This window comes from Magallana gigas, chromosome 3 (genome assembly GCF_963853765.1).
Source record: "Magallana gigas chromosome 3, xbMagGiga1.1, whole genome shotgun sequence".
Taxonomy (NCBI): domain Eukaryota; kingdom Metazoa; phylum Mollusca; class Bivalvia; order Ostreida; family Ostreidae; genus Magallana; species Magallana gigas.
Genome location: NC_088855.1, coordinates 49,042,668 through 49,054,887, shown reverse-complemented (window position 1 = coordinate 49,054,887; position 12,220 = coordinate 49,042,668). Strand labels below are relative to the sequence as shown.

At 35.4% G+C, this 12,220-nt stretch overlaps 1 protein-coding gene across 11 annotated transcripts in view; it reads right to left on the bottom strand.

The window, feature by feature from the left end:
• Window positions 1-2,136: 2,136 nt before the first annotated feature.
• LOC105318051 (multiple epidermal growth factor-like domains protein 6) overlaps window positions 2,137-12,220 on the bottom strand; it is a 44,968-nt gene continuing 34,884 nt past the window's right edge. For 6 of the 11 annotated variants that reach the window (XM_011414921.4, XM_011414924.4, XM_011414928.4 and 3 more), the window contains 10 exons: window positions 11,775-11,903; window positions 11,048-11,176; window positions 10,403-10,504; window positions 10,226-10,240; window positions 9,236-9,493; window positions 8,873-9,130; window positions 7,564-7,692; window positions 7,313-7,438; window positions 6,964-7,098; window positions 2,137-3,937 (listed from right to left, as the gene is read on the bottom strand). In XM_011414921.4, the coding sequence (XP_011413223.3) occupies window positions 3,876-3,937; window positions 6,964-7,098; window positions 7,313-7,438; window positions 7,564-7,692; window positions 8,873-9,130; window positions 9,236-9,493; window positions 10,226-10,240; window positions 10,403-10,504; window positions 11,048-11,176; window positions 11,775-11,903 (1,343 nt within the window). In that variant the 3' untranslated portion in view covers window positions 2,137-3,875. Of the gene's footprint in view, window positions 3,938-6,807; window positions 6,854-6,963; window positions 7,099-7,312; window positions 7,439-7,563; window positions 7,693-8,872; window positions 9,131-9,235; window positions 9,494-10,225; window positions 10,241-10,402; window positions 10,505-11,047; window positions 11,177-11,774; window positions 11,904-12,220 lie in introns of all 11 variants that reach the window. The other 5 variants (XM_011414923.4, XM_011414922.4, XM_011414929.4 and 2 more) reach the window with 5 other exon arrangements.

The window sequence follows — 12,220 nt, the reverse complement described above, 5'->3', positions numbered from 1 at the left end:
CCCCTTTTTGTAGCTACAGCTGTAGATGATTTCATAGTTATTTCACATACTGAGCATTGCCATTCTCAAGAATATCTTAACTGTGCATATTAATATAGCGGTAAACTTACATCAAACTTTGAACCCCTGTGTGGCCAAAGAATTATTCAGGGCCAAAGTCTAAACAACAAATGTCAATATGCTTGGATATTAGTAATACTATATATTTTTGAGAATAATCAAATTTATATCCTATATGTAAAAATTCCACCACCCCCCCCCCTTACAGTTTCATTTTTCTTATTTGATATTTAAAGATTTCAAGATTTTTGTTAAATAAATATTACACTACCTGAGGATGCTTCCAATCAAGTATCAGCTTTTCTGCTTAATTGATTTTCGAAAAGAAGATATTTCTTTTTACACTCGGAGTATTCCTATACATGTAAAAGTTCACTCCCTGGTGGCCCAGCCATATCCCTGGGGATCAGGGTTTAACAAACTAGAATCCACACTACTATGACGATGCTTCCTCACAAGATACAACTTTTCTATAATTTTATTTTTTTTCTCTATATATTTCAATGTAAAAATTCGCCCCCCCCTCCCGGTGGCCCCAGCCTACCCCAGGGATCATGGTTTGAACAGACTTGAATCTACACTACCCGAGGATGCTTCAACACAAGTTACAGCTTTTCTGTCCCAATGGCTTTTGAGAAAAAAGATTTGTAAAGATTTCCCCCGATATATTCAAACGTAAAATTTCGACTCTCAAGTGACCCCACCGTACCCCTGGAGATCATGACCTGAACAAACCTGAATCTACACTACTTGAGGATGGTTCCATAAAATTACAGGTTTTCCGTGCAATTGATTTTAGAGAAGAATATTTTTTAAAGATACCAACGTATTTTCAATAATGCTCTGCTATATTGTTTCCACTTTTTTAACAATGTTTATGAAAAGTGGGTAGGAGGAAAAATCAAGTTATTTCTCCAAGGTACCCTAATTTTTAACAATGTTTTTTTAGCTCACCTGAGCTGAAAGCTCAAGTGTGCTATTCTGATCACATTTTGTCTGTCGTTAGTCTGTCCGTAAACTTTTCACATTTTCAACATCTTCTCAAGAACTACTGGACCAATTTCAACCAAACTTGGCACAAATCATCCTTAGGCAAAGGGGATTCAAAGGTGTGAAAATTAAGGACCACATCCGTTTCTAAGGGGAGATAATTGATCGGGGGGGGGGGGGTAAGGAGGGGCCACAATGGGGGGTCAAAGTTTTACATAGGAATATTTAGAGTAAATCTTTTAAAATCTTCTTCTCAGAAACTAATGAGCCCGGAAAGCTGAAACTTGTGTGGAAGCATCCTCAGGAAGTGTAGATTTAAAGTTGTGAAAATCATGACCCCGGGGGTAGGGTGGGGCCACAATGGAGGTCAAAGTTTTAAATAGGAATATATAGAGTAAATCTTTTAATATCTTCTTCTCAAAAACTAATCAGCCAGGAAAGCTGAAACTTGTGTGGAAGCATTCTCAGGTAGTGTAGATTCAAAGTTGTGAAAATCATGATCCCTGGGGATAGGGTGGGGCCACATTGGGGGGGGGGGGTGTTAAAGTTTTACATAGGAATATATAGAGTAAATCTTTAAAAATTTCAGAAACTAATCAGCCAGATGAGTCTTTATAATTGTTAAGACTTTGGCTCCAGGACAATTCTTCGGCCTCACAAGAAGGTTCAGAGTTTGATGTAGCTTTATATCCCATATATAAACAATTGTTAAGGTTTTTTTTGAGAACTGCAATACTCAACATGTGATATGACTATAAAATCATCCTGTTAGAAAAGAAACTAATGATTATAAACATAAGAATATCCAGGGGTAAAATGGATTTTATTTCTACAGGATCTACATATATTATTGTACATTGTCCAGATTGTTTGTATTATGACCCCATTAAGCTGATTTTATCATATACCTATTGTTCCTCAGGTGAGCGATGTGGCCCATGGGCCTCTTGTTTTACACAAGCCCCTGTTATTTGTCTTCCTAAACAACAGTTTGCAACCATTGAATTTAGTTCTACAGATGAAAACTACAGTTTACCATGTCACTGATATTTGCATTATATAAAAAAAACACACACACTAATGAAAACCGAAGTAGCCATGTTGAATTTAATTATTGCATACAGACAGTAACTTGTAGCTAGATTGTGGAGACTATTTTCAAAACTTAAAAATACAGAGGATATTGTTACATGTTTAACAGTAACACACACCTCTAAGGAAAATTTACCCAAAGGATTGACTTTCAACTTTCATGTTTAATATAACAACAGTCATTCTCTAGTACAGCAAATTTCTGGAAAGGAAACAATTTACCATAAAGGTATAATAAGCAAGAAGTTATTCTTCATATTAACACATATACCATGTATATGCTACTATATCGTACTATATATTACACATATGGTATCATCTAGAATCGAGCAAGCCACTTGGTATCAGGCTTTGAATGAGTATTTTTGAAGCTACAAAATACATGGGAAAATAAATCAATATAATTACAACATGATAATATTTATGATCACAATTAAAACACTGGCAATGGATGTCATAAACAGGTGTAAACAAAATCACGTAAATATCTATGGTGGAACAATCATCTATAAATGTGTTATAAAACATTTATTTCATTTATGCACATCAATAATCACATTATAAAGTAATTCAAAGCTATTTTAACAAAACAATGGACTTTTACTATGACAGTGGCCTCAAGTGAAATATGATTTAACCAATTACACAGGCAAAGAGTCTGACAAATGTTGTTGATAGGCAATATCAATGAACAGGCCTAAATCAAACTGTCGTTGACACAAACTACCTAAAGTCCATGTCTTGTTAAGAGGTATACAATGTATAGACATCATTTGATCATATATGTGTATCATTTATAAATCATGATTACCCCTTTTAACTTATCATTTATATAATACATATTGAATGATTTGAATGCGGATATTGATGTACACAGATAACACATGTATTTTTATGAAATAAATACTGTGATAATTCTATACATCCATGACATAAATCAAAACATGTAGCATTATAGCAATATAACTATGCAATTAACACCTGTCATACACATAGATATGAAATATAAACAAAGGGCAACTAGGAGTTAAATAATGGTAAATATATTGCACCAATTCATAAGATTCTAAAAGGCTAAAAATGTAATTTTCTTTGGTCTTCAATAAAATAAAATACCAAGTACATCGAACACATTCTCAAAATTGATCCCACACATTAAAATCTTTGAACAACCATTCAATCAGCTATAACCAACATACCAACAATTTGATACAACATGTATTATAGCAAGTTTCTCAACATGCTTTTCCTATGAAAGTTATTCAATGTCAATCAACGTAAGAATTGTGAAATGGAAATTACTTCACTATTTTTTAAATATTTACACTTTTATCTACTTATCATTGAAATTGAGTGAGCTCAAATATACATATGTTCATACTTGTTAAAATATAAAATATTTTTTGCTACAGCAAATATTGTTGCTCATTGAAAGTCAAAAGCAAAGAAAAATGGAAATATAACCCGATAAATTAGAACAAATGTTAAATTAATTAAAAAAAGAAAAGTATTAGAAATGCCAATTACACATCTGTCATTTTATCAAACAGCATCTTAAAATAGAAATCTATTGGCACAGGTTTTACATCCAATCAAAGCTGGTGGATGAAGCGTGAGGTGTGGTGATTGATGCAATGGAATTCTGGGTAAAAAGATTGTCTCCCTTTAAACACTGTGATTGGATGGGGGAGTGTTCTATTTATAGAAGCACCTGTGAGATGTCTCTGCTTCTGTCACCTCCTGCCAAAGTAATGTACATTCCATGGAATGTCTCCTCTTCTGGTGGAGGAAGATGCTGAATAAAGAAAATAACCCAATATTATTGACAGCTTAGTTTTATTCACTCTTAATTTATTAATTGACTTTTTAAAATATATTACTTGGTGCACCATTGATATGTTACCAGATCTAAGAGGCTTTGCACCATGTTTTTATTGCAGGTCATAAAGTTTGTACTAAATAAATGTAATTATCCTGAACTTTGAATGTCACATAAGTTTATTTTAACCCTGTAAATACAGCTCCGTGTAAGCTAAGATCAATGCAAAAGACAGTTCTATAACTACCTACTACCCACTCACTACATCATGACAAAAGCAACAAGTAAATATATTTTGAGGGATAGGAATCTCAACCATATTAAAAATATTTGACCCATTTACATTAATGAAATAAAGAAGGTGATCCTTGGGAGTCCTCAGGCCAACCCACTAAATGTAGCTTTACAATCGCAATATGAAAATAAATGTCTAGCAGTTGCAAATACTACCAGTAATAAACAGTTCATCAAAAAAGAAGCAAATTTTACAATTGTTGTCAATCATAATTGAATTATACAAATATCAAATTATTGTCTTTATCAACCTTTAAAACCATGCATAATAACAAAAGAAAGTTAACTAGAACTATACATTATTAGTAAATTAGTACATTCATGTATATTCATCTATTAATGAAATATACAAGCTGTTAAATTCATTCATAAATTAACAAAATAAACTAGAGGTACTGTGAGCAAGCTCACAATTGATACCCCCCGCTAAGAAAAATCATAACTCATGTATTTGTTCTATTATAGAAAATATTGAATGAATCTTTTTCATCGTCCATTTTCTATAAATAACAACTGCTCTATTTTTTAAAACTGTTAATGCTTATATGAGTACACAAACCAATTTCTATTCTTTAAATTCCATTTTAGTTCAAGTTAACTGTTAATGCATGAGGACATTTGCATCCTTATGTTAACAAACATGACTCGAATCAAACGAAATTCCAATTTTGAATTATTGGTATACTGAGCCCGATTTTTTTTTAACAATGACCTTGAACTTCCTCAATTGACCTTTGGTCAAGGTCATGACATACTCTCAGGTTATAAGCATTCTAGATGTGAATTAAGAACTTCCAAAATTTGTCCATTAGAAAGATATGGACTGGACACAAGTTTTATACTTTTCTGCAAGTGACCTTGGCCTTGCCAAAATCACCTTGGGTCAAGGTCATGACAAACCCTTATCTTATAAGCAATCTTTGTGTGAACTGAGAACTTCCAATGTTTCTCCAGAAGAAAGATATGGACCGGACAAGAATTTTGTTCTTTTTTTCTGCCATTGACCTTGACCTTGTCCAAATGACCTTGGGTCAAGGTCATGACACACCCTTAGGTCATAAGCAATCTTTGTGTGAAGTAAGAACTTCCAATGTTTCTCCATTAAAAAGATATGGACTGGACACGAATTTTGCAATTTTTTCTGTCAGTGACCTTGACCTTACCCGAATGACCTTGGGTTAAGGTCATGACACACCCTTACGTCATTACCAATCTTTGTGTGAAGTTAAAACTTCCAATGTTTCTCCATAAGAAAGATATGGACCGGACACGAATTTTGCACTTTTTCTGTTGGTGACCTTGACCTTGCCCGAATGACTTTGGTTCAAGGTCATGACACACCCTTAGGTCATAAGCATTCTTTGTGTGAAGTAAGTACTTCTAATGTTTCTCCATAAGAAAGATATGGACCGGACACGAATTTTGCACTTTTTCTGCCAGTGACCTTGACCTTGCCCGAATGACCTTGGTTCAAGGTCATGACACACCCTTAGGTCATAAGCAATCTTTGTGTGAAGTAAGAACTTCTAATGTTTCTTCATAAGAAAGATATGGACCGGACACGAATTTTGCACTTTTTCTGCCAGTGACCTTGACCTTGCCCGAATGACCTTGGTTCAAGGTCATGACACACCCTTAGGTCATAAGCAATCTTTGTGTGAAGTAAGAACTTCTAATGTTTCTCCATAAGAAAGATATGGACCGGACACGAATCGAACAGACAGACGGACAGACGGACGGACGGACGGACGGACGGACAGACGGACGGACGGACAAGGTGATTCCTATATACCCCCCCAAACTTCGTTTGCGGGGGGTATAATAATCTTGATTTCATAGAATATACTTTTCCATATGATTAAATCTCAATCCTATCATATTAAATCTACATATATTACATTATGTCTTAAGAGTACATGGAAGTAAATACCCCAGCTTCATATTTTAAAAACAGTATGAAAATAACAAGAGGCCCATGGGCCAAATTGCTTAGATGTATAAAACTTCTTTGGTTCAGATGAGCTAAAAATAAAGGGCTTGAATTCCAAACAAAATCTTTACCTGCAGAAATTATTTTAACACTTCTTGCTAAAGAAAGTAAAGAATGTTTTTTTTCTGGCTTTTAAAATACCAGCCATAACATATCCCTTTATCAATCAGGCTTACTGTGTATGCTAAAAAATTGCTGCCATTTTAAAGTTCAAAATCAATGAAGACTATATTGTTTATAATAGAGATGCAAGTAACTTGACATTATCTTTTAAAATATGCTCCTTCGTTATTCTCTACAGAAGCATATGGATTCATGTGATTTCTGGAATGCACTCTCTTGAAGTAGTAAACTATTTATTTACACTGTTTTATCAGTAAAGCTTCTGTAGATAAATAACTGTTAAACTACAGCAATACATGCATTAAAATAATCATTTTGCATATTTTTTTGTTTCCACATTAAACAATTAATATCAGCAAATAATAAGAAATTAATTAAGCAAAATGACAACAGTTCAAGGCTTTAGAGATATGTTAACAAGCCACAGTCTGTGACCTACCCTCATCTTTACTCATCATCAAGTTCAAGGTCAGATATGTGTGCAACTGAACAATAGAAACATACAAGAAATGGAAAAACATTGAAGATTCAAATCTTTCTTAAGAAGGTTCAATAATACAGACACATAGCAGAGTTACTAATTGTGAGTACCTACCTGAGATGTACTGACACCTGGAGCCAGTGAAGCCTCCCCGACACACACAGGCCCCACTTTCAGGGTCACAGAATCCCTGGTTATCACAGTCACAGAAAAACTCACAGTTAGGACCATACTTTCCTTGCTTGCACACTGAAGAACAAACAAATCTCATGATTTTTTCTAGATTATGTAGTAATAATACTAAAGCTCTCAATATTTCTAAGACCCACTGATATTAAAAGTGATTAATGGCATGACATTTCATAAGAAAAAGATTGATGAGCTATAGAGTACAAAAAAAAGATTGATACAAAATTTTTGCGAATATGATTACAAGAGGAATTTTTTCACAACAGATTCTTACTGTTTGTGCAATTGGCCCCCTTCAGTCCGACAGGGCAGAAGCACTCCCCTGTCACATGATCACAGTGGGAGGAGCCACACTGACACTCCTCTCTACACTTAGATCCATAGAACCCTCGTGAACACACTGAAATTTAAACCATTGATCATTGTTACAAAATCTTCTGGAACATGCACCTAGTATAAGTACTAACAGACAATCAAGCAGTGCTTAGTGGTTTTAAACAGCAGCAAGAGGAACAAGAAACTCACTGTGTTGGCAGTTGTCGCCATGGTAGCCAGGTTTACACCTACACTGGCCATTGATTGGATTACACTTGGCACTGTTTTTACAGCTGCATGTCTCACGGCAGTACAGACCATGAGTTCCCTCAGGACAGCCTACAAACAAAAACATTAATTAACAAGTGAAAAGCTGTCAATGTGACAGCAAACCGGGTTTTCTTTTATGTAAACTGTATCCATGTCAACCCTTATCCAGTGAAATGGAGTACCCTACATGTATATGCAACATTTTGCCAAAAAATGACTAAGTTCAAAAGCTAGTATTTTTTTCAAAAATTATCGGAAATCAAAATCCTAGCAATATGCACACCTCTGATATATGTACAATTGATCTGCAAAAGAACAACTTCCTATCTTGAGAACTGTAGGAGGAGTTATCCGTATAATGAAGGTACCCTATATGCAATATTTTGCCAAAAAATGACTAAGTTCAAAAGCTGGTAGTTTTTTCATAAATTATCGGAAATCAAAATCCTAGCAATATGCACACCTCTGATATATGTACAATTGATCTGCAAAAGAACAACTTCCTATCTTGAGAACTGTAGGAGGAGTTATCCGAACAATGAGGGTACCCTATATGCAATATTTTGCCAAAAAATGACTAAGGTCAAAAGCTGGTATTTTTTCGATAAATTATCAGAAATTAAAATGCTAGCAATATGCACACCTCTGATATATGTACAATTGATCTGCAAAAGAACAACTTCCTATCTTGAGAACTGTAGGAGGAGTTATCCGTACAATGAGGGTACCCTATATGCAACATTTTGCCAAAAAATGACTAAGTTCAAAAGCTGGTAGTTTTTTCATAAATTATCGGAAATCAAAATCCTAGCAATATGCACACCTCTGATATATGTACAATTGATCTGCAAAAGAACAACTTCCTGTCTTGAGAACTGTAGGAGGAGTTATCCGTACAATGAGGGTTCCCTATATGCAATATTTTGCCAAAAAATGACTAAGGTCAAAAGCTGGTAGTTTTTCGATAAATTATCGTAAATCAAAATGCTAGCAATATGCACACCTCTGATATATGTACAATTGATCTGCAAAAGAACAACTTCCTATCTTGAAAACTGTAGGAGGAGTTATCCGTACAATGAGGGTACCCTTTTGGCAGCCGCCCGCCCGCCATTTTCACCATTTTAATAACTGGATTTTTCCGTTGGAAAACCCGGTTAAAAATACATGTACCAGAATTTAGAGAATATACAAAACAACAATTTATCAATCCTCATAAATAAGGCTTTATGGTAGCAATGTGGCGTACTGAATTCACAGCTCTGTCCATAGAACCCTGGCAGGCAGCTGCAACATCCGCTCACTGGGTCACATGACCCATTGTTCTGACACACACAAGAGTGGACACAGGCCGGCCCAAACCTTCCCGAAGGACACAGCTGATCGCACCTGTCCCCCATCCAGCCAAGGTCACAGTGACATTGACCTGTCACCGGGTCACAGCGACCATTTTCAGAACAGTTGCAATTTCCACTGCAGTCCTTGCCAAAACTGTTTTCATCACATTCTGTTTAAAATGAGCAATATGACATGATATAATATACACTCAGCATTTTTTTATGCAATTCTTTTTTACAAATGTTAACAGCCTGATGTAGAATAAGACACTTACTAAATTGGCATCTGTCTCCATGGTAACCAGGTGGACACAGACACCGGCCATTTTCTGGGTCACAGGTTGCCTCATTTCTACACTTACAGACATGTCTACAGCCCTGACCTGTATATCCCCGGGGACAGGGCTCAGAGCAGGTGGGGCCGATATAACCCAAAGGACACATGCATGTCCCTGTGGTAGGGTCACAAGTGGCCCCATTCTCACAGTTACACTTGTTTTCACAGCTTACACCAAACATTCCCTCTTCACAACCTGAACATTAGAGAGAAAAGTCCATGTCTCACTACTGAAAAGACTGTGTTATGGAAATATCAAATTCTTTGCAACTATGTCTTTGCTATTGATGTTCATTTATTTCAATAGTAGGATTTAAAGCAATTTCAAGCTGTATTTATGCACAAAAAAGGGTATAAAGATAAACAGAGACTCTGTTCTAAATGTGTACAGTTGTATATCTTATTTCTGCACAAGCACATTAACAAACTTTTTAAGCACTGGTTAATATAAATCTCAGAAATAATTCCATTGGTATACATGCATGTTAAAAGATATTCAATGAATTGGTTAGGGTATCTTTACATAATTTTACAATTTTAAATGGATTTTTTTGGCCGTACATTACCTCACAATAATACAACAATTTTTCCTTTTCTTTAATAATCACTAATTCTGCACTGATGATAAATTCAACAACTACAAATTAAACTTATTTTTTCCTAATGGAAACAAAATATATAATATCTTGATAGAGATGGTACAATTCTCCAAGATCCACCTCTCCAGAATAATATCGCAATTCCAGACACTGACTTAAATTGTAACTTGTACCAGTCCTTGGACTATTGCAGAAGATTTCACCTATCTGGACAATTTGCAATAAACTGGGTAAATAAAATTTACAGAAGTCTCTAAAAGCATTACAACACAAGACTTTACAACACATTGTTGGGGATTTTTTTTTCTGTTTACAACAGTGAAGATTACCAGTTCTCCAGGATTCTGCATGGAATAAAAAACAATTTTTTTTTTCAAATCTTGATAAAATAGAATATCAGATCACCTTGCACATGCTTGCAAAGTGGCTTCTACATTGATCATCCCTCACCAGACAGAAATCAGACATAACTTAACACCCCATATGGGAGACAGATCTCTCTGTACCTGAGTTGGGCCTCACTTTGGGTTTGTTTTCAAAAGACACGACTGATATTCTCTCATTTCTCTGCTTTCCTCGAGCTTTCCTATTTTTTCTATTCTTTTTCCCTGTTGAAAGGTAAATGTTAGATTAAGCAAAAGGTAATGTTTGATTAAGCAAAGAAGATGTTATATCAAGCATTTCAAAATAAATACATCCCTAAATTAGATGCAAGCTGTTAGAAAAAAAAAACTTATCATGATGCATATAAAGGACACAATTAACGAAGTAATAAGTTACGAGTACATTAAGCAAACAACAGCAAAACATGAATTTGTCAGGATTTGCTATGAATGTCTAACAAATTCCTGTGGTAATAAAAAAAACTTTGAAATTTGTTATATAACCAAGTTTTGCTGTAAGTCATTAAAATTTGAATGCATAAAATAAGTAAAATGGAAGCATTATTTATATGAATATCACTTTCAAAACTAGTTAAAATATTGAAGAACATACAGGTTTTTAATGAACTTGGAGATGCAAACCAAGTGAAAAAGTTAATGCCTCTTTCACACATGAATAGGTTCATTAAGATTGTTAAGATGCGATGCGATCAGTCTACACAGTCGATCAGCAGTCAGCTACAAGCAGTGTGATGTACATGAATCTACCTCTGGAGCAGTTCTTGCCGGAGTAGCCCGGTCTACAGCTGCAGCGCCCAGTAACTGAGTCACAGACCGAGTTCTGGTCACAGTCACAGGTCTCGTTACATCCCTCCCCAAACCGACCCTCAGGACAATCTGTCACAGAAAATCATTCACAGGTGTTGACATGTCACACTGTCACATGATATTATCTTGTTATTTTCTTATCATCCTCATTTATAATTAATCAAATAATGCATACTGTAAAAGTGGTTACTTAAGCTGGTGCTTAAGTATGCGTTTTCTATGGTCAAACAATACACCTGGGTATTAAATACTTGGATGCTTAACGCATTACTAGTGTAAATATCCCCCACGCATGAATAACCACCTTTACAGAACCCATACTTATTATCCTGACTACTGTGATTGTCAAGGATTACCAAAGTTTCTTCGGGTATGACATGATAAATACTGTCATTACAGCCTTGCAGCTATCAAACTGTCCAGTAACAAGAACAAACTGAGGTTATACTTGTTACACTGTCATGTGACAAAATCAGTCCCCACAACTGTCACATGACAAGATCAAACTTTCTGTCCTGACAACTGTCACACTGTCTGGTGACAAGATCACACTTAATGTTCTGACAACTGTCGAATGACAAGAGCATACATTCCTGACAACTGTCACACTGTTAGGTGACAAGTTCATCCTGTCCTTACAACTGTCACATGACAAGATCATACTTACTCTCCTGACAGCTGCTGCCGGTGAACCCTGGTGGACATTCACATTTCCCCGAGACATGGTCACATGGCTTGTCATCCTCACACCGGCACACCTCCATACAGTCTTTGCCATAAAATCCTCTCATGCAGGCTGAAATACAATACAATTATTCAAAACATTATTCCAATCTGTCTAAAACTTTGTCCAAGCTCAAGGAATAAAAGGATTAAATGCAATAGAGAAAATGGACAACTCTTAAACATAGTAATATACTCAATACAGGGGAATATTCGTTCCAATCTTATTTTTGCCCCTTTCGCCCTCATTGTCAGCAGGCAAATTTCAGACTGGGCAAATTCCTATGTCTCATAAATCTCTCTTAAAACACAGCAGTGTCCAAGAAATTTCAAAACAGAGCAAAACTGTTTGCAAATGTAGAAGGGCAAAAATTACATCAGGTGAAAATA